We start from the raw sequence: 20,714 nt of genomic DNA, 5'->3' as shown, positions 1-20,714 counted from the left end.
AAGTGAGCACAAATTATGAAATATTGTGAAAAATGATACATCAAATGGAATGGGCACAGCAAATCAATTAGAGAGACTTCATACAGCACATTCACACTAAGGAGAATAAAACGTTCTGGTTTAGAATAAGGTCTATAATACCAATTAAAAAGTAACTTGGTAGGCTTCAGCAGTGTTGCACTTCAGTTTGCTGACTTCCTTCCTGAAATTCTACTGTAATATAGAACTTAATTTCTAATTCCCAAATAAAGGCGTTAGTAAATACAAGTACATGTCTGTATTCACCATAGTTAATATTAAGCCAATGTCTCCAACCTAAAATTTATTTCCACTATATGCTTAGTCAAAAGGAGACCATAGCATGAGGGCATGAATGTAATACAATAGTTTTCTGATGCAGATGCAAAACTAAGAGGCGCACTGACACCCTGCAGACTGGCAGGTTGGTAGTCAGCGCTGCTCACGTCTGCTCTAGCTGGACAGTGTGCCAGCGTCCAGAAGATCTACAAGCCCTGATCACACCATTCACCGGCCCACCTCTCCTCCATGCAGGAAGGAATCTGAACGTGCACTGTGAAATGTCCCACACCCATGAGCTATTAGTTCCGTACAGCTTTCAGTCTAGAGACACCTCTTCTCTAACTCCTTCCCACGACATAAACCCACTCGCCCACTGTTCTAGCTGACGAATACTTTTACAAACCCACCAACATATGGCAGTAGCCTGTGGTCTACATAGTGAGATCTAGAACATCCAGGGTAACAACACACGTACCAACTGTTTCCAATATCTGACCTTCTCCTCCTCTAGCTTCTGAGTGTTCTCAGCAGCCCAGCCAGTTCAGTGAGGGAGAGCCAAAGGTTCTTATGCTTCTTTTTAATATAGCTCTTAAAGTTAGTAGGCAAAAATTAAATTATTATATTGAAGTAAGAGAAAATCTCTGTCAATTATTAATTTCATTTTAATTTGCTATTATACTAAGATGATGGCTGAAAAATGGCTCAGTAGTTAAGAGCACTGGATACTTTCAGAGGACCCATGTTTGATTCCCAGCACCCATGTGAGAGCTCACAGTCTTCTGTAACTCCAATCATAAGGGGATCTAACATCCTCACTTAGCCTTCATAGGCACTGCGTGCACAGACAGATATGTAGGCAAATCACTCATACACATAAAATAAAAATAAGTAAACATTAAAAACAAAAAGGGTAAAGATACATTTCCCATATAAATTAAATACAAAGATTAGCAAAGTTTTTAAATTTTTTGTTGTTTCAGACAAGGTCTGCTGTAGCTTAGGCTAACCTAACAACTAGTATATACCAAATGTCCTGGAACTCCTAATCCCTCTCCCAGATACTGGGATTGCAGGCCTGTACCAGCACAGTTAGATGCAGCAAGTAATTCCTAAGAAATTCCAAACATTTTATTACTGTAGCCTTAAAAATAACACATCTTCCAAGTGATATAATTCTAAAGTTAATAAAAATAGTGTCAAGAACAGTTTTTATTTTAAAAAATTATCAGATTTCTTCTTAATTTTGCTATAACACTTAGTATCCTTTAAAATGCCTTATAAGAAACAATAGTAATATTAACTGAATTCAATTTTCTCACATAAATTATATATGCAACATTCAGTGAAGTCAGATTTCTACTCAAGCTCCATTCTCTAAGGTAACTTTGTAAAGTAGAAATCAATCGCTCTCTGATGTAATTCACATTCCTAACAAATTCAGTTATGCCAAAAGCTAAGGTAGAGGTAGATACACAGACAGAAAAAAGGGCAAGAATCAGTAACGGAGCAAAGCCTTTCCACTCATAACAGGGTCGGACATGCACTACCAGCTCGGGGCCAGCGGGCGAGTGGAAGGGGAGGTCCTGAGACGAACACTGAGCTCATTCTGTTCTATGACAGCAGCCAACCCCAAACACTGAACCCGAAAACTGCACAGAACAGTCTTCAGACAAGGCTCACTCCCGAGCCGCTGTTGGTGACGATTATCTGTGACAGCAGCTCACACACAGGGTTTTAGTATGTGGTAGTTCTTTCCCTTATCTGGGAAACTCACTTTTGTGAAATATTCAACTCCTGATCATAGTAAAAATGAAAAATTTACAGAATTTTCTTTTAATTAATATGTTAGAAATAAACACGTCTTTGAGAAAAGCATTATGATGTCTAAATACATAACAGCAAATGCAATGGCTGCTTAATTTTTTTTTTTTTTTTTTTTTTTTGATAAACTGTTCTTGTCTTTGGAAACACCTAAGCAGCTTTTCATGTGGAATTTGCCAAATACGCTCATGACCTGTGCTGCCTCCCTTTCAGTGTGTTTATATACCCAGGCCTCCCACCGGTAAGAGGAAACAGACCGCTCTGAGATAACTACAATGCTCTGCTGGGAGCTGGCTGTCACGTCAGCGTCCGCTTTTACAGCTCCTTCTAAAATGCCAAAGGGAACCCACCAAATTAACAAAAGGCCAGGAGTTAATTGTGATAGACTGAGATTCAGTGAAGCTGATCAATCACGTGCAGCACAGCCTAGCTGCAGAGTTATGTCACTGGGTATGGAGGAAGTGGCAAACACTCACTTCCACTTGGGCTTCTGGATCTGGATCTAGGAAGCCACACCATCCTATAGGAGACCAGGAAATCAATCAATGGCAAATCGATATATTCATCAGTCTCTCAAGTGGTTCTGCCAAATGCACACTTGAGGAAGGCACAGTGTGACAAGGGATTCTGGGCATATGTAGTGGCTCTAGCTGCTGTGAAAGGTATTTGTTACTACAACACGGATGAGAAAACAGTAACATCATATCATGTTCCTGCTCTTTATATTCTGATGAGAAAATCAAGGTGACCTGTTAAACACCACAGCACTAGAGACACTGCAAGGAACCTTCTCAGCTGCTGTACTCCTTCAAGTCTAACAAGTTTATCACAAACACAAACCAATAGAACACCAAGAGTCCGCATACTGTGCATCTATATTCCTCAGAGAAATCAACTCCATTTTAAAAGTCGATTTTTTAAAGCAATGGGATACTTTTTATATTAACTCATGATTTCATTACTTAATTGGCTAACACTGCTATAAAACAAGACTAAATAGTCTTCAAATATATATCTGACATTGACAATGCAATAAAAATATTTTATGATACCACATTCCACAAAAAGTTGTTTAAAGTTTTAAATGTATTTGCCTAATACATAACATGTTTGGGGTCCCTACTACTTCACCATTGGCACAGTAATAAGAAAAATCAATTCCTAAGAAAATATATAAAATAACTAATAGTCTCAATGTCACTTAATTTACCTATGTGAAAATCATAGTTACTGTAAACTTTTAACTAGGTAACTGAATGAAGTTATAGGCCATGTCTACAGTATGTAAACAGTTACCAAAAACAGTTTTAATTTCCCAAACTAATATTCAAAGTAAACATTTAAGCAATGAACTAGCAACTCCAAAAATAACCCCACAATTCATTTTTAATATAGTGTGAAAATGTTTACCTCCCCCTCCATAGATAAACCGTCTTTATTTGATTAAACAAAAATAAACTAAGCTGCACAGAAACAATTTTGGAGCCCACAGAGACACCAGCTTTGTTTCAAGGCCACAGGAGCTGGTACAGCATCTCCTCACTGCTTCTCAAGCCCTCAGTGGATTCCAGACACATTCAGAAGCCTCATCGCAAGGCAGATCAGGAATGCTTTCCTACTGGCTAGTCACTGTCTGTCACAAGTTTAGAAAAATGCTTATTCTTTAAATAAAACAATGAAACTGTTGAGTGATTTTCTTTCTTTTCAAAGGCAACTTATGTTCCATGCATATGAAAAGGTAATTAACATGGACATGTTAGCACACACCTATAATCTACCACTGGGGAGGCTGAGGCACATAAACCAGAAGTTCAAAGCCTCCTCGAGCTACATAGAGAAACCCTGTCTCAAAAAACAGACCCCAAACCCAAAGAGCTATGAACTAGTATCAGACTCAAAAATCCACAACAAAATGCTCACAAACCAAATACATAAACACATAAAATTGCAAAAACTGATGGACTGGAATTATCTCATGAACACAGATGTTACTTTAATATCTGAATATTAATTAGCATGATATACTAGGTGAATTAATAGAATAAAAGACAACATATGGACACAGAAAAAGTGTTAAGCAATATTCATCATGTTAACAACAAAAAGATTCCACAAACCAGGTATGGAAAGTAACTTGCAGAATGTGGCAGAGCAGCTACTAAATGCTTGGGCAAGCTTCCTGCACAACTGTAAACTATCACAGACTTCCTCCTAAGCCCCAGTGCAGGACAGAAATGTCTACCTTCACATTCTCTTCCTTTACAGCAAAGTAGACAAGGAAAAGAAATGAAAAGGCATTCAGATGGAGAACAAATACATATTTCCTAAGTGAAGCAACAGAAATCCCTGGAAAATAGAACACTCAGTAAATCATCTCGGCAACACTGCAGATTTAAGGTAAAGTTACAAATCAGACATCTTTGTACCCCCCCCCCAAAAAAAAAAAATCACATTTACATACTTGAAAAATACAGAAGAAAGTAAGAAAATAATTCTTCTTACAGGATTTTTTTTTCAACAAAGGCAAAGAAATAAGATTAACAAGCACCAAGCTTAGACTGTGGGAACTACAAAATGCTACTAAGAGATACTAAAAATTTAAACTAGCCTAGCCTATTGTTCTCATGGAACAGAATTTAAACTTTTGGTAGCAACAGTTCCAAACAACTCTAGGTGGCTTTCTGCAGAAATCAACAAACTACTTCTAAATTTTCATACAAAGATTCAAGAGGCAGACAATAACAAGAATTATCTTAGGAGAACGGGATACAAGAACATCTACATTTCCAAATGTACTACAAAGCTACAACAATCAAAACAGACTTACACTAGCAATAGATAAAAATATAGTGAGCTGGGTAGTGACAGTGAACACTTCTAATCCCAACAGAGGCACACTCTCTGAGTGTAAGGCCAGCCTGGTGGGGCTACACAGAGAAACCCTGTTGGTGAACACCAAAACAACAGAAAGATAGATTAGATGGATGGATGGATGGATGGATGGATGGATGGATGGATGGATAGATAGATAGAACAGAAGTTCAGAAATAAAACCTTCACATGTTTATATACTTGATATTTGGTAAAAATGACAAAAGAATTCAATAGATAAAAATAATTCCTTATAACAAATGATGTTGGAATAACTAAGTATCCACATGTAAAAGAAGATGCTGGACCTCTTCCTTCAACAACTTAAATGTACGAGGTAAAATCATAAAACCCCAAAATCAAAACAGGAGGGCACATCTTATGACTTGGGCGTGGCAATGACAGAAGTAAACACCCAAGAGTAAAGAGAGCGCCGACACAACAACGTGTACTTATACATACCGTGGTAGACATCCTCACGGCTGCAATACTCCCGGGAGACAAACACCCCAAACACCCATCAACTGATGGCTAAGTTTTCCATCCCAACAGTGGGAAATCAGTAACACAGAGCAATGGAAATGCTGCTACAAACAGAGCAGATCTTAAACCACTGTGCTAAGTCGGAAAAGACTGAATGTTGTACGGTTCTATTTATATACAGTTCCAAACAAATAATAGAAAGTAAATGTCTAAGGGTAGGCAATAGGGCTCAGTGATTAGGAACACTTATTGCTTGCTCTTGTACAGGACCTGGGCTCAGTTGGTAGCTTACTTGATGGGGATATGATATCCTCTTCTGATACACACACACACACACACACACACACACACACACACACACACACGTCAGTGGGAATTTAGAATCAATCATCGTCCATAGCTACTGTACTCCGTCACATGGTGAACAATGTTTCAGTCAATGGCAGAGACCATATATGAAGGCGGTCCCATAAATTATATTGGCTCATAATACCATAACCTTTTAGTTTGTGTAAAAGCACTTATTTCAAAATGACAAAATTATCTAATGATAAATTTCTCAGACTATATTCATATCACTCAGAAGATTAAAATTACAAAAAAAGGGGGAAATGCTATTTTCCCCCACTCCTAGAAATGTTGCACGTGTGGCTGATGTGTCACATGTGTGTCAGTAAGTGGCAGAGAAGAGAGGCTATGTCAATACTAAGTGTTCTGATCTGTGAACATCTGAATGACTAGAAGCCTAACATTCCCTAAAAAAAGGCAAATTGAGAAAAGCACCAGTCCAGTACTGTGCTGCATAGGCCCAGACTGGCTTCCTGGACCAGGAGCACAGGGAAGGCTAAAAGAGCCCCGCCTGGGACAGGAGTGAACCCTAAGCAGACAGACGATTTTCACATGGAGACCTCTGTATAGAGCCACTCAGGCAGGCCAGGCAAGGAGCGTCCCTGAGATGACCACCAGACCAGCGCCATGGGGTCTGCACAGGGATCTACCATGAGACAACCACCATTCAGGCACCGAGCAGGTAGGGCATTGTGTGTGTGGGGACACATGACAACACACAGAGCATAGAGCATGCCAGAGATGACCCCTGCTCACACCATAATGAGTGAGCAGGAAACAGCACCCTGAAAGCACTCCTGAGAAGATCCTGGGCACCTCTAAGAGGAAGAAGCAGGAATGTGGGCACAATGCAGAGAGGCAGAGCTGAAGACTCGGGACATCCCTGGTCTGGGCTGTGAAGAACTGGCCACACCCCTCACCTAGACATCATAGAAGAGCTGGCCCTGGGGTCATGATGGCAGGCAGGCTGTCCCTGCCCTCACCAGCTGCAGCGCTCAGAAGAGCAGCCGGCACCTTGCCTGGGCAGCACAGCAGAGTTGACCGTGGTGCCGGTGGAGTGGGGCGGGGCATGGGTGAGCCAGCCCTGAGGGACTGAGAGTGGGAGCTGTGGTGTGTCACCATGTGCTCCACAGTACACCCGAGGAAAGTGTATCTACTCTCCCTTGTTTGCACAAGTTCATTGCAATGACTTGTTTTGTCCCGGTGTGGGGCCTCTGGCTTCTACTTCTCCCGTGAACTGGAATCTCACTGGGACTCCTCTTGAGTCCCTATTGTTCTGTGTCAGGTCTTTAGATCGGAAGGACCAGCCCCTTCAGGCACCCCAGCAGTTCATCGATGGGGTAGATGTCAGGGTGGGCCATTTCAAAGCCCTGGATCTGAGCCTGGATGGGCCTGAGAGGCATTGAGTCTCTCATCCTCCCACCCTCAGGGCCTGGTCTCCTGTGATGACCTCAGGGTCAGTTCTCCTGTCTGCCATTGGTGGCAAGGGGCATGTGGGGGTGATTGCTCCCTCACTCTATGAATACCAAGTGTACACTGGTAAACATACATACACACAGGCAAAATGTTCAGATATAGAACACATCCTCACTTTGAAAATTTAATAGACACATTGGCAAAGACTTACTTATGGAATTTTCCTTGACCCTACTTCTATAACCACACATACAATCATCTAACCTACACAACAAAGTAACATTCCCAAATACTGTGCCAGTACTTACAGGGGATTCTATGGCTGTGAATCAAAAATCAAGAAAACCACTCATTTGTAGATATAAAACTTAACATAGTTTGTGAGGCTTCAAATAGAGTGGCGTATCTCTCTGAAATTATGGTTCTGAGCATTAAACTTTTTCTCCCTCTAGCCAAAGGGAAGACCATGGGAAAGACAGAAAATAAAAACAAAAAGGAAACAAGCCAAAGTAAATTAATCAAAGCAGAATTAATTTTTAAAAATTACTCAAACAACGTTAAGACTCAGAAAGGAAGAAAAAAGAAAAAGATATGCTTCCAACCTGTCACAGCAGAGGTGTCTTTCCTGAGTCTGATAATCTGATGTAAACTTGCAGAGCCAAGGGTCTATGCTAAGAGCAGTGCTGTCTAGAAGGACAGCCCTGAAGAATCTCTTCCCACTGGAGTTAACTGTACTCACATCAATATCCGCTTCGGTGAAAGTTTCCGGGTCTTCTCCCATCATGTTGGCCAAGTGCCTCTTCCCTATGTTGAATTCTTCAATCTGCTTTTTGATAAAATCCTCTGTATAGGATTCCTGTCTTGAGGCGTGGACATTTTTCTTTGTTGTTACAACTGTGGTATGTATTAGCTTTAATAGCTAAGGGACAGAAATGAAAAAGTATTGGAAATTAAATAGTGAATTAACAGGCCATTGTCTCTAAATCAAACATAGTGTGTCATCCTTAGTTAACAAGTGTTAAGAAACAAAGAAAAGAGGTCTAGCACCTAACCAAGGTGCTAGAACTAACCTCTGCTCAAAATCTTACGTACATTAATTCAATAGCATCTCAACATGTCTGAGTCAAAAGGCCTGAGAGCAGTCTGCTGTGCCTCTTGAGTGTAAGCACCACATTTGGTCCCATTTGGTGGTGACAGTGAGCTGTCATACTAGATATATAAGGAATAAAGAGAAAATCCCCACTTAAAGCAAACAAACATACAAATCCAGATAGCACACCTTTAGCCAACACTCAGAAGTATGAGACCAATCTAGTCTACAGACTTGATATACTGCCAGGGATACTAAACAAACAGGCAGTGCATGAATGAAGCAGATGCGAGGTACTGTGGCCTGTGGACACTCCCTTGTTTGAAGGAGAAACACAAAGGTATGGGTTAGAACTCTATTCTCCCCCTCTCTCCCTCCCTCTTCCCCCCCATCATATACATATAAAACAAATATAATGAAGAAAATGACCCCATAATAACTCAATGTTAGAATTTCTGGTAAACCTAGCTCAACATGTTCTCTATGCAAATGAAGGCTTTCTGCCTTTTGTTTTCCTGTCAGCGAGGCAGCAGTAATCACAAACTTGCTGTTGCTGGTCCTCCTACAATACAACCAAGGCAATCACTTCCAAGGCAGCAGCCCCTCACCTTCAATGAGCAGTGTCAAGTATTAAGTAAGACAAGCCTTTCTAGCCTTCTTTAAGATCTGAACTGTGCCATTTTGTCTGTGCCCAGCAACTCTAAACACTGCTAATGACCCTCAGACTTCAGAGTGGCACTCTCAGTAATACTCTTACTTCCTGTCTCATACGCATGAAAATTCCCCTCCACACACACAGGCCCATCTGACATGTTTTGCCTTCCTTTCTGAGAATCCTAAATTCACACCATTCTACAGTAATGTGCCACTACAGTTGCAACAAAAATGAAAGAAAAAATAGAAAATATTACAATACTCAATTAACAGTAGAACTTACAGTCTGAATAGCCTCTGAATTAATTGAGTGAAAACTATTTTAACCCACTCTTTAGTTGGGAAGAGACAACAATTTAAAATTCCATAACACCTTAGTTTATTTTTGCTTAGGAGAGCAGAGCTTCACCTTTGAAAAACATAATTACTCAACAATTATATTCTCATACGAGGCTTTGCATGGTGTCACTACTAATGAGAGAAACAAGACCCCAGGAGCTCAGCTCAGGCCAGCAGTCTCCTGTCTCACTGCCTTTCCTGGTTTGTCACCTGGGGGTGAGTGAGTGGAGAGACACAAGCATCCACCTTACACAGTGCATCTGTAAGCGCTGGATTTTGTTACTGGTTATGCCTTGAAGCTCTTACTGTGTCTAATTCATAGAGTGAACCTTATTGTACATATGTAATGGGAGGAACACAGCGTATGTAGAACTGGGCACAGGCTGTGGTTTTGAGCATAAAGTGAGCTCAACGCATCCCCTGTGGGAAGGGAGGCTGACAGAGCCAACCTGTTTTACGGACAGAGCCTACTTGAATTCCCTTGCTCTCGGTCAGTGTACCCATTTCTCCAATGTAGGAATGTTATCATATAATAATATTTTACATATCCTTTTAGCTGGTTGTTTTTATGATTCTAGGTCTAATTTCAGCAGTGAAGAATCTTACTGTGTAGGCAATAAAAATGTGTTTCTGTTTCAAAAATTCATTCTTAATTTGGGGGCAAAAGCAATACAATAGATTATATTTCAACTGTCTCAATACCAGGAAGATCCACACAGTACAAGGAAATGTTTGGGCCATGGTGAGGACAGTGTACTCAAATGCAGATGATTGAACCTCAGGTTTAAAGCAACCCACCCAGAAGACCGTCTCTCGGGTCACCACTACACTTCCCAGCAGCCATCCACAGGCCCCAGGTCTGAGCCTCAGGTGATCTGGAGTCCCTGCTCTGTAGTAAGGGATTCTAGGTGAGGCACAATTGGAATGTGAAGTCACAGTCCAACTGCAGGAGCTGAGGTTGAGATGTCTGATAAACACCCCAGAAGTAGATGTTCTGCACAGGATAGAGGTATGTGTCTGCTAAAATCTACCTCAAGTTGGATATGACAACACACAGCTTTAATTGCTACATGCCAAGTCAGAGGTAAGCCACAGCCTGTCTCAAACAACTTGGGTTGGAGTGATGATTTGGTGGTTAAGAGAACGTGTTGCTCTTCCAGACTGCTGAAGGCTAGGCTGATCCTAGGCTTTCCTGAGGCTCTGATGTAAGTGTGGAGGATAGAGCTCCCTCTTTAAAACCAGGAATATACTCAGCATAATAGCCTGGGGCTAGGGCCTTAGAGAAGTGGAGATCTGGAAATCCCAACTTTTCCTACCCTAAGGGGCTACTTACTGGTTATCAGTCTGAAGTCCTCCTTCCTCTAGTGCAGCATTGTTCAATTAGCCTCCCATTGACTTTTGACCCACCCCCACCATCAGCTTTTTGCTGACTCTGTCCTATTTTTTCCCTGCACAACAGAAAAAGCTGTTCTTAATAGGCTTGCTGGGCATAAGACCTGGCTTCTGCAAGATCTGATCCCAAACTTTTCTATCCCCTTATCCTTTGATCTCCTGGTTCTCTCTCAGAACCCTATAACTGAAGAACAACCTGCTGGTCCTAACACCCACACCAAGCAGCACACAAACACCTATAACTCTGGCTCCAGAGGACCTGGCACTCTCTCTAGCCTACCCAGGCACCCACATACATGGCATATAATGGCATATACTCACAGAGATACATAAAAATAAATCTTTTTTTTTAAGGTCAAAACTGCTTGACAAATGATGCTCACACTTGGGAGTATGGGAAATAACAGACATGAATCAATGATATGATCTAACTCTATTTACCATGTTAAAACCAGCTCATAAAACAGTAATTCATAGTAATATGGACAAGTCTAACTATATACTGTGACAGAAAAAAAACTATAAATGTGGTCTTGCTATTGAGAGTCAAGACAAACATGTTGGGAGCACAGAGAAGGCCTGCCTTGGGAGCTTCCATTCTGCTGAGTGTGTCCCTTGCAGGCTCAGTGTCATCTGGGCCACTGGCCCTTTACTTCTTTAGTTCCTACATTTTAGCATCTTCTGAAGTGAAAGAGTTGATTGTTGACTTGGAGACTTGTTTCCTTACTTGACTTGTTTCTTTACTTGTCAATCATATTCTCTAGAGTTTGTGACATGAGATGACAGCTTTCCTAATTTTAACCTAAGTGATACCTAAATAGATTTACAAACAGTAAACTTTTCACTGTTCACTTAAATAGACTTTTGGAAATGTCTTGAAACACTTTTCATAAAAACTCTTTAGGATCTTTTTTTAAACACATAAAAATACAACATCCTGAAATTCATAATACTTGTTATACCATAAGAAATAGACAAATGAATATGTTTCTTCTCAAAGATCTGAATTATTCCAACAGTGAATTTATATAATATATATATATATACACACATACACCAAACAGGGTCCACTACTTTTTGGTATAGTCCATTGAGGTGAGGCTGAATGAAAAACAAGGCAGAAAAGCAGCTCTTCAAACACTGAAATCCAGAAGAGAATGTCTTTGCCACTATGAAACAATACAGACAGGATCAGCTATAGGTTCCATAACCAGACACAGAGCGATAGTGCCCAATTGTCATCAGACTTTTGTTCAAGGACTAGCACAGACACACTGTGACAACAATCAGTGGGTCAGATAACTGTAATTCCAATCGAGCTGGCTGCCAAAGAGACAGATACATCCTGACAGCTAGGATGTGCCAAATTCAGCCAAATGCCAGTGTCAACATTACTTTAATGGTATTATAACACTAGTACCTGGTTTCTTTTTAATTTAACTGGATAAAAAGGAGACAAAGACTGTGGTGCCAATCTAAACAGGAAAGGTAAAAAAAATACTTGGAAGAAATTTTTAAAAGGTTGACTCAATTCACATTAGGGGAAAAAGGTGAATGGAAAGAAACTGTGTTAGAGGAATTATAGTAATCTTTTTGCTGTCTGATTTCACTGGGTAAACGGGGGTGGGTGGCCGGGGGATCAAACAACTGCTAGACAAGATGAGGAAGAGACAAGTGGAGGGGACAAGGGTGAGAGCAGGGAGGATGCGCAATATTCACCAGTAATATGTATGACGATGTGATAATGAAACCTGTCGTGCGTAATTAATATATACTAATGAGCACTTTACTTTCATGATTTTTAATGGCCCTTTAAAAATGTGTCCGTGTGTAGGCTTGTCTGTGTATACACCACAGGCATGCAGCTGTTCATGGCCAGAAGAGGGCGCTGGATCTCCAGGAACTGAAGTTATAGGCAGTTCTGCTCATTTGGCATGTGTGCTGGGAACTTAACCCCTGAGCCATGTCTCTCACCCCATTTTTTTATAAAGTTAATTAAGAAGAGACTACACAATTACATGTAAAATCAGGCAGGGGCTGAGGAATTCTCCAGAAAAGAAAAACACAAAGTCCAATGATCCACAGCAGGTTCAATACAATTAGAATGTGGTCATTAGTATCAAATGAGACGGCTGGAGAGATGGCTCAGTGGTTAAGAGCACTAACTTCTCTTCCAGAGGTCCTGAGTTCAATTCCCAGCAACCACATGGTGGCTCACAACCATCTGTAATGGGATGCAGCGCCCTCTTCTGGCGTGTCTGAAGACAGCGACAGTGTACTCAAATGCATTTTTTTAAAAAAAGGTTAAATGAGACACCAACTATTGACTCTTATGTTCAAGATCCCAAGAGAGTTATTACCTGGGAGTACTAGGCTGGGTCATATCCCAGTTCTTCTGGAACATATCCAAAAACAAATGAACCACAAACCCAGACACTGGGCTCCTCTAGTGGTGCTCCCATGCAGATGACTAGCTGCTGCATTCTGCTGACTGTCAACAAAAGTTCACCACTCATTTTCACCCCACAATCATCTACAGTAAGACACCCAGTGTACTTACCAACCAAATAAAACAGAGACCATATCTGAAAAATGATTAAAACAACACAATAACAATCAAAAGTTATGAATGCAACTGTCAGAGAGATGTGACTACAGCAAGCATAATCAATCCTGTCAGATTAGCTACGATGGTCGGACAGGAACTATGTGTAAAGGAGAAAAACACCCATTCTCTGTTGGAAAACAGGATGGCTGGATGTACACTGACCACTCCAGGGAGGCAGAGTGGGTGGAAGGTAGAAAAAGAGAAAGACAAGATAGGGGGATGTGGATGATGGTAGAATCTATTACCAAGCTTTCTTGAAATAAATTTATAAATGGCTACATAAGAAAAAAGTCAGTTTTCCTGAACAGGTACTTTTAAAATTAAGGCAATAAGAGATGCACCGAAGTTTATCTAGGACAGGATGACATCTTAAAGGGAACAAACGCCTTGCAAAAGAGACTGTCTTTCCCATTACCAAAAAACTAGTCAAAAATATACACTCAAGGACTAGGCAGAGTATCTGATTAGCACGCACAGGCCCAGAGTTTGATCTATGTACTTTTGATGTGTATGTGTGTGTGTGTGTGTGTGTGTGTGTGTGTACGTGTACTTTTCATATATATGTGTGTGTATATAATACTGACATTCAAAAATTATTTAAGGGAGATAAATGATTTACAAAACTGAATACATGTCTGTGAAGATGGAAGTCAACTTTAGAATGCACCATTCAATGTACTTTTTGACTACTGATTAAAATGTAATTTTTTTATAAAGCCCACTCTATTTAAATTATCATCATAGAGGGTTTTTTAAACTCATGGGTGGTTTTCCCAGAGCATGAGGGAAAACTATTAACTGTTCTCAATAATGCCAACACTATTTTGTTCAGTTGTGACAATTGTTTTTCATTTTCTTTTTTAAAGATTTATTTATTTATTTATTTTATAAGAACACTGTAGCTGTCTTCAAACACCAGAGCAGGGCGTCAGATCCCATTATAGATGGTTGTGAGGCACCGTGTGGTTGCTGGGAATTGAACTCAGGACCTCTGGAAGAGAAGTCAGTGCTCTTAACCACTGAGCCACCTCTCCAGCCCTCAGTTGTGACAAATGAAAACAAACAAACAAACTCCTTCACTCCTGAAGGAGCAGAGCACACACCGATACTTAGGGAAACATCCAATCCCGATGCCACTGGTTCTACAGTGTACCGCTAACGACAAGTCACAACATTAATGCTGCTTTTCAACAGCTGGGAAAGAGCTCAAACCTTGTAAATGGCAGCTCTTTCTTTGTCCTGTAACAAGTGACCTTTGAACTTCATGCTAATATGGCCAACATGCTGGCTAACTTTTGTGACTTTTTCACAAGCTACAGTTATCTGGGAAAAGAGATCCTCAGATGAGGAAGAGCCTGCATCAGATTGGCTTGTGGGGCATTTTCATGATTAATGACTGGTGTACTGAGGCTCAGGCTCCTGGCACAGCTTCCCTTTAAATTCGCTGTAACTTCTAATCCCAACAGACCCTTTCCTACCCTAGTTTGCTTCTGGTCATGGGTTTTTAATCACAGCAATGCAAAGAAAATACAGCTATTCCGTGTGAAGATCCAGGATGCTGATTATATGGGATAGCCCACCGCCACCCAGGCACTGTCACCCACCTCTGATTACCTTTACTACACCCAGAGAGCTGGGCTCTGGATCTCATAAATACTATAACCTCAGACCTCACGGATGCACAGTTGAAACTTGCTCTCCTGTGTCCACTGCTCTGAAAGGTAAAAAAATCTTTTCCTCAGAATGCACTGTTTCAGGGACTGGCATACTAAGTAGTGGCCACAATCTCTGACTCAGTTCCTAAGCTCTAACCAATTGTCTGTGGTTGCAAAGCCTACTCTGACTATAATGTACCCTTTTACATTGCTGTGCAATTATTACCTTTTTAGAGCATAATAACTACGTAATATTTATAGATAATAAATACCTCACACAAGTACATTTCTATATATGAAATGACTAACTGTTGCTGACGCTTCCACTTTACTATAACCCTCTATTGATTCTAGACTGAATCAGGTAAATACATTTCTGTAAATATCTCACATCACATCACATATTCCTAGCATGTGTGGGTGCACTTTATGAAAAGTTTAGTCACTCATGTATGACCTCTATCTATAATGATATTTCGAATGCTCAGACGTTTGTGGTTGTTTTGAGGCATAAGATAAAATGATCTAAGGACCCATAAATACTGTAAAAACAGCAGAAGAGGAAGCCAGCTATCTAGGGTCTCAACCAGGAGTCACACCTAAGCAAAGCTTGCTTCCTTTTGTTAGCGGCATTAGTGTTTCTCAAAAGTTTTTACTGTCACCCACAGTTTCTGTTGATACACTTGCCAGCATAAACAAACCATGAAAACCCGTTATAAAATGCATTCTGTTACTCTACTACCTTGACGCCATTCAAGCCTTTGAAGAAATTCCATAATTAATGAGACATGACCCAAATATAAAATGGGGAGGGGAGTTAGTTGGATAGGTTTTACTTGCTCATAAAGTCATTATTTCTTCTTCTTTTTTTTAAATAAAACATGGGCCCCAAGAGAAATACAGCTATTAATGTTATATGCAGAAGAAGATAAGTGAGTTTTAATATGAACATTAAGAAACATTAGTATTTCAGACAGGCACTGTACAAAAAAAAGCTTTCTAAACTTCTTTGTGTGTTTATACGTGTAGGTGTGTGTGTGTGTGTGTGTGTGTGTGTGTGTGTGTGTGTGTGTGTGTATGAGGTGGAGGGTTGTTGGAGGAGGTACATCACTGAGGGCTGGGCTTTAAGGTTTCAGAAACCTGTGCAACCCTAGTCTCTCCCTCCCCCCAGGTCCTCCTCCTCCTCCTTTGCTGCAACAGCTTGTGGGTCTGCCTGTTAGTATTTCGTTACTACCGACTGCCATGCCTGTCTCCGTGCTCCCCGCCAGAATGATCATCACAACCCTTTGAAACTGTAAATAAGCCCCCAATTAAACGCTTCCTTTTAAACTTTTATAATCAGAAAAGTAACTAAGACAATGTGTATGCAGTCAATGATTAAGGGTCTAAAGTAGTTTGAATTTTTCAGCTATTATTTAAGATGGACTTCATATGGCAGAATTTATGTTGTGGTGGTATTCAGGAATTTGGAGGACCAACCCCCAAGAGAACCACTCCTTGAGAATGCTAAGGAATTCTCAAGTGTTCAGTAGACATTTGGCATACATATTGGGGTGGATGAGTCATTTCACAAATGGACAAGGAAATAATATTAGCAAAACCAGTGTTTAGCCATCTTAATAAGTAAATCCTGATGAAGGTAGAAAAGGGAACACTCTTGTCTTAATGATGAAATGAGAGCTGTTCACAGGCTTTGGGAACAGTGATATGGAATTATCATGACTTTAGAAAGTATACATCATTTGCAGCAATAACCTTACTTACGGAAAGTCTCCCCTGCAGAAATGAAACACAGAGGTTTACTTGGAGCATTAGTAGGAAGAAAGTAGTGAACACTTAGAATGTGCTTTGGACACAATAAAGAACACACGTATTTCCCCTATAAGCTAAAAAAGTAAAATGGATGTGACCCAGCAGGACTCATTTTTAAGATGTGCTTATTTACACATAATTATAAGAATATGGAGAAAGAAGGATAGGCACTAGGTTCAGAATGTAAGAGGGAAAGAGAGCCACCTGCCCCATATAAACATTACCAATAAAAACATTTTGTATGCTACAGTTCCTTTCATATGCAATTATGTGTATCAAAGTGATGTACAGAAGAAATTAAAACATCCAGCACATTTTCCAGTTTTCAAAACCAAAAAACCCAGATGTTTAACAACAGATCAATGGACAGATTGGTTTATGTTACAACATCAAGTGACAGAAAATGATGGCCAGTCGTTTTGCAGAACAGTTCAAAGATTCCGTATTTAATTTCTCTGCAATATCTGGTGCTAGTATTGCTTTACCAACATTTGGCACTCTATTCAAACTGTTCTGCTTTCCAGCACCCACTTATTTGACCAAGATGTCTTGAGATCTCTCTTTTGGCCTGTTTGTGCACTATTCCCTGGGTTTCGGTTAGAACCTATAATAAGGTCGTCCATCCCCTGTGTCACAGGCACACCCACCGAAGGGCCTACTGGGAATCTCCGGTGGAATATCCCACGGACACCTTAACTGCAATTACAGCCAAAACTAAACTTCTCCCTCCCTCTTTTAACGAGCCACTTTAAGCGGGACAAGCAAAGCCTCAAGCTAGAAACCCCAGCTTCACGCAGCCCTGAGGCAAATTTTACCCTCCGAGTGTCACTAGAAAGTTTCAGAAAAATTGTGAAAACTTAAATTCCACAAACGCCGGTTCTGCCCACGACATCTTCCGGGTCGCTGCAGAGTTCGGCTCCCCTTCTCCCCGGGACGGATCACCACACCCTGCTCCAGCTGCAGAACCCTTTGCCTAGCCACGCTCCTCAAGGCCCAGGGAAAGGAGCTGCAGGGTACCGGTCCGTGGCCGACCCCCGACTCCCACGCGTGACCTGGAAGGTGGACCGGCTTCACGTCACTCTACCACACAGACCGCCATCTGCAGCTCTCAGGATCTTACCTGGGACTTGGACCCCGTCTGCCAGCCAACCACCGGGGCTGTCCAGTACCCGGGCCTTTGGCAGAGGTTAGCCCTAACCCCGTGAGCGAGCCGAAGGGAAAGCGCTCGGCCGCAGGACACACAGGGGGCGGCCATGTTGGCCGTAAGAAAGATCCTGGCGGGAGGGGGAAGGGGCGGAGCCTACAGACTGCGCAGGCGCAGACCGCCCAGGCAGAAGCGCTTCCCTAGCAATTGCAACTAGGGGCGGTGTTATGTAGTCCGGCCCCTCGCCGCTGATTACAAGTGGCTTTCAACCTACTACTTACTAGCTGTAGTCCTAGCTGAGTTCCTGGTACTCACACTCAGACAAGCGTTTTGCAGTCCTGTTCTCACTCAACGAATTTCAAGCTGACTTTCTTGCCTCCTGCCTTCTCGAAAGGGCCTTCTGCTCCCCTTGAACTTGCCCGTTTTCAAGGTCTATGTCAAGACCTTCTTCCTCCAGCAACTAACTAACCGCTCTAGCTTCCAACCCGCTCTTGAGTGGACTCTTAGCTGTCTGAAACAGGCTGAAGACAATCATCTCTTTGTCCGGCTTCAGAGCTCTCGGTATAACATTGCTTTTGAGCTTTAAAACCAGAGTTGCTGCAGAGACTTGAATTGTCTTTGCCTTCCGAAACTTGTATCTCCTAACAGTAAGCCATAGGGTCATCTCTACCAGGTACAAGTTAAGTGGTTAAATAAACCACTCTTAAAAGGTTTTCCAAACAGGTTGAAAGGGTCAATAGAAGTTTAAAACACACAGAGAAGAATGAGATCAAAGTGACCAAGAGGCCAAGAAGTTAAGATGTTCATTCACTGGACCTGGTTTTGGACCCCATCTGTAACTACAGCTCTAGGTGATTTGACGTTTTCTTTGTATTTCAAGGGTGTCAGTCATGTCTGTGATGTACAAACATATATTCAAGCAAGTAAAACATTTACACATATAAAATAGAAAACTGTCTTTTAAGTTATGAAGTAAGTGCTGGCATTGTAAAGTTGTTACCTCACAAAACAGCTCTAGGAAATAGAAATTGAATATTTTCTGAAAAAATAAAAGAGGAAAAACTCCAAATAGGATGCTTGTAGTAAAGGGGGAAAAGATTACCATTTCCCCCGCTGTTGTCTTTTATATTAGTGAAAAATCTCTTTAGTCAGTGGCAGAAATTCAGGACTAGTATTTGGAGAACAAGGACAAGTTAGAGGTAAGGTAATGGCGACTAGGAAAGCAGGTAGGTTAGGTGCAGATCTTTACCTCTTCCTCTATTTCTCCAAATGCTCTAGTCTTATCTCCAGCTCTGTAGCAGAACTGTAGCAGGCTGCGGTGGCCTCTTCTCACTCTCTGATCCTATTCTCAGGGGACTAAACAGAGCCTGGTGAAACCCCTGCTTCCCCCACTCTGCAGACCCTTGTCACCACCACCACCCAGCTCATCTTCATTCCTAAATGACAGTTCTCAGTATCGAGCGACACATGGTTCCTAGAACCTCCAGTAGCCACCACTAGCTGGATCTCGGAAGGATCCATACCAGGTAACACACAGCCACCATGGCCTCCTAAGAACCAGAGAACACAACAGAAACCAAGGAACAAAACACCCACAACCAGGACGACATGTCTCCATTACATCCAAGCAATGGGCGCTGAGAATTGAAACTTAGTTGAAGACTAAGACTTTACAATAACCTTCATAATATGATAGAGCTATTAATAAGAAATTAATAAACCTCTTAAAGAATCTGAAAATACAAACAGTGGAAGAAAATCAATAAAACAGTCCACAATCTGAAAGAAAAAATAGAATTAAAAAAGAAAACATAAACTGAGAGAAATCTGAAAATAAAAAATTTAGGAACTCAAGCAGGAACATTAGAGGCAAGCCTCACAAACATTATGACCACATACTCATATAAAAAGTATCAACAGATACAAGAAAATTGAAATTGGGCTGGAGAGATGGTTCTGCAATTAAGAGCACTGACTGTTCTTCCAGAGGTCTTGAGTTCAATTCCTAGCAACCACATGTTGGCTCACGACCATCTGTAATGGGATCTGATGCCCTCTTCTGGTGTCTGAAGACAGCTACAGTGTACTCATATACATAAAATAAATAATTTTTTTAAAAAAAGGAAAAGAAAGAAATAAAATTGAAATTACACCCTATCCAATCTGACCACCACAAATTCAAGCTGGATATCAAAACAGACACAACAGAAAGCTTATAAACTCACAACTGAATGAAAGATATATTAAGACAAAAATGAAAGACTTTCTAGAATAGAATGAGAATACACAGCATGCTTAGATTTATGGTACACAATGAAAAAGATTCTAATAGACAAGTTCACAGTAAGTAGTACCTACATAAAAAACATGGAGAGATCCCATACTAGTAACTTAACAGTACACCTGAAAATTCTAGGAAAAAAAAAAGAAGGAAGGAAAGGAAGGAAGGAAGGAAGGAAAGAAGGAAGGAAGGAAGGAAAAAATTACATCCAAAAGTAGATGGTAAGAAATGATCAAACTAGGGGCTCAAATCAATAATAGAAACAAACAAAAGCAATACAAAGCATCAATGAAACAAAGAGTTGGTTGTTTGAGAAAAATCAATGAGATTGACATATCTTTATCCAATTTAATTAAAAGGTGAAAATACTATTAACAAAATTAGAGATAAAAAAGCAGACAAAACAAACTGAGGAAATCAGAGAACCATAAGGAGATATTTTTAAAAATTGTACTCCACCAAACTGGAATATAAAAAATAAACAGATAATTTCCTTGAGA

General features: G+C 40.8%; 1 protein-coding gene across 1 annotated transcript in view; it reads right to left on the bottom strand.

Annotated features, from left to right (window-relative positions):
* Window positions 1-18,057, bottom strand: part of MRPS9 (mitochondrial ribosomal protein S9) — a 45,927-nt gene extending 27,870 nt beyond the window's left edge. The window contains exons 1-2 of the mRNA XM_080916760.1: window positions 17,910-18,057; window positions 7,979-8,158 (exon numbers count right to left, since the gene is read on the bottom strand). Of these exons, the coding sequence (XP_080772886.1) occupies window positions 7,979-8,158; window positions 17,910-18,044 (315 nt within the window). The 5' untranslated portion in view covers window positions 18,045-18,057. The remainder of the gene's footprint in view (window positions 1-7,978; window positions 8,159-17,909) is intronic.
* Between the last annotated feature and the right edge of the window lie 2,657 nt (window positions 18,058-20,714).

The sequence above is a fragment of the Micromys minutus genome (assembly GCF_963924665.1).
Source record: "Micromys minutus genome assembly, chromosome: 5".
NCBI classification, from domain to species: domain Eukaryota; kingdom Metazoa; phylum Chordata; class Mammalia; order Rodentia; family Muridae; genus Micromys; species Micromys minutus.
The sequence above is the reverse complement of the archived record's forward strand: the minus strand, read 5'-3'. Positions and strand labels throughout refer to the sequence as shown.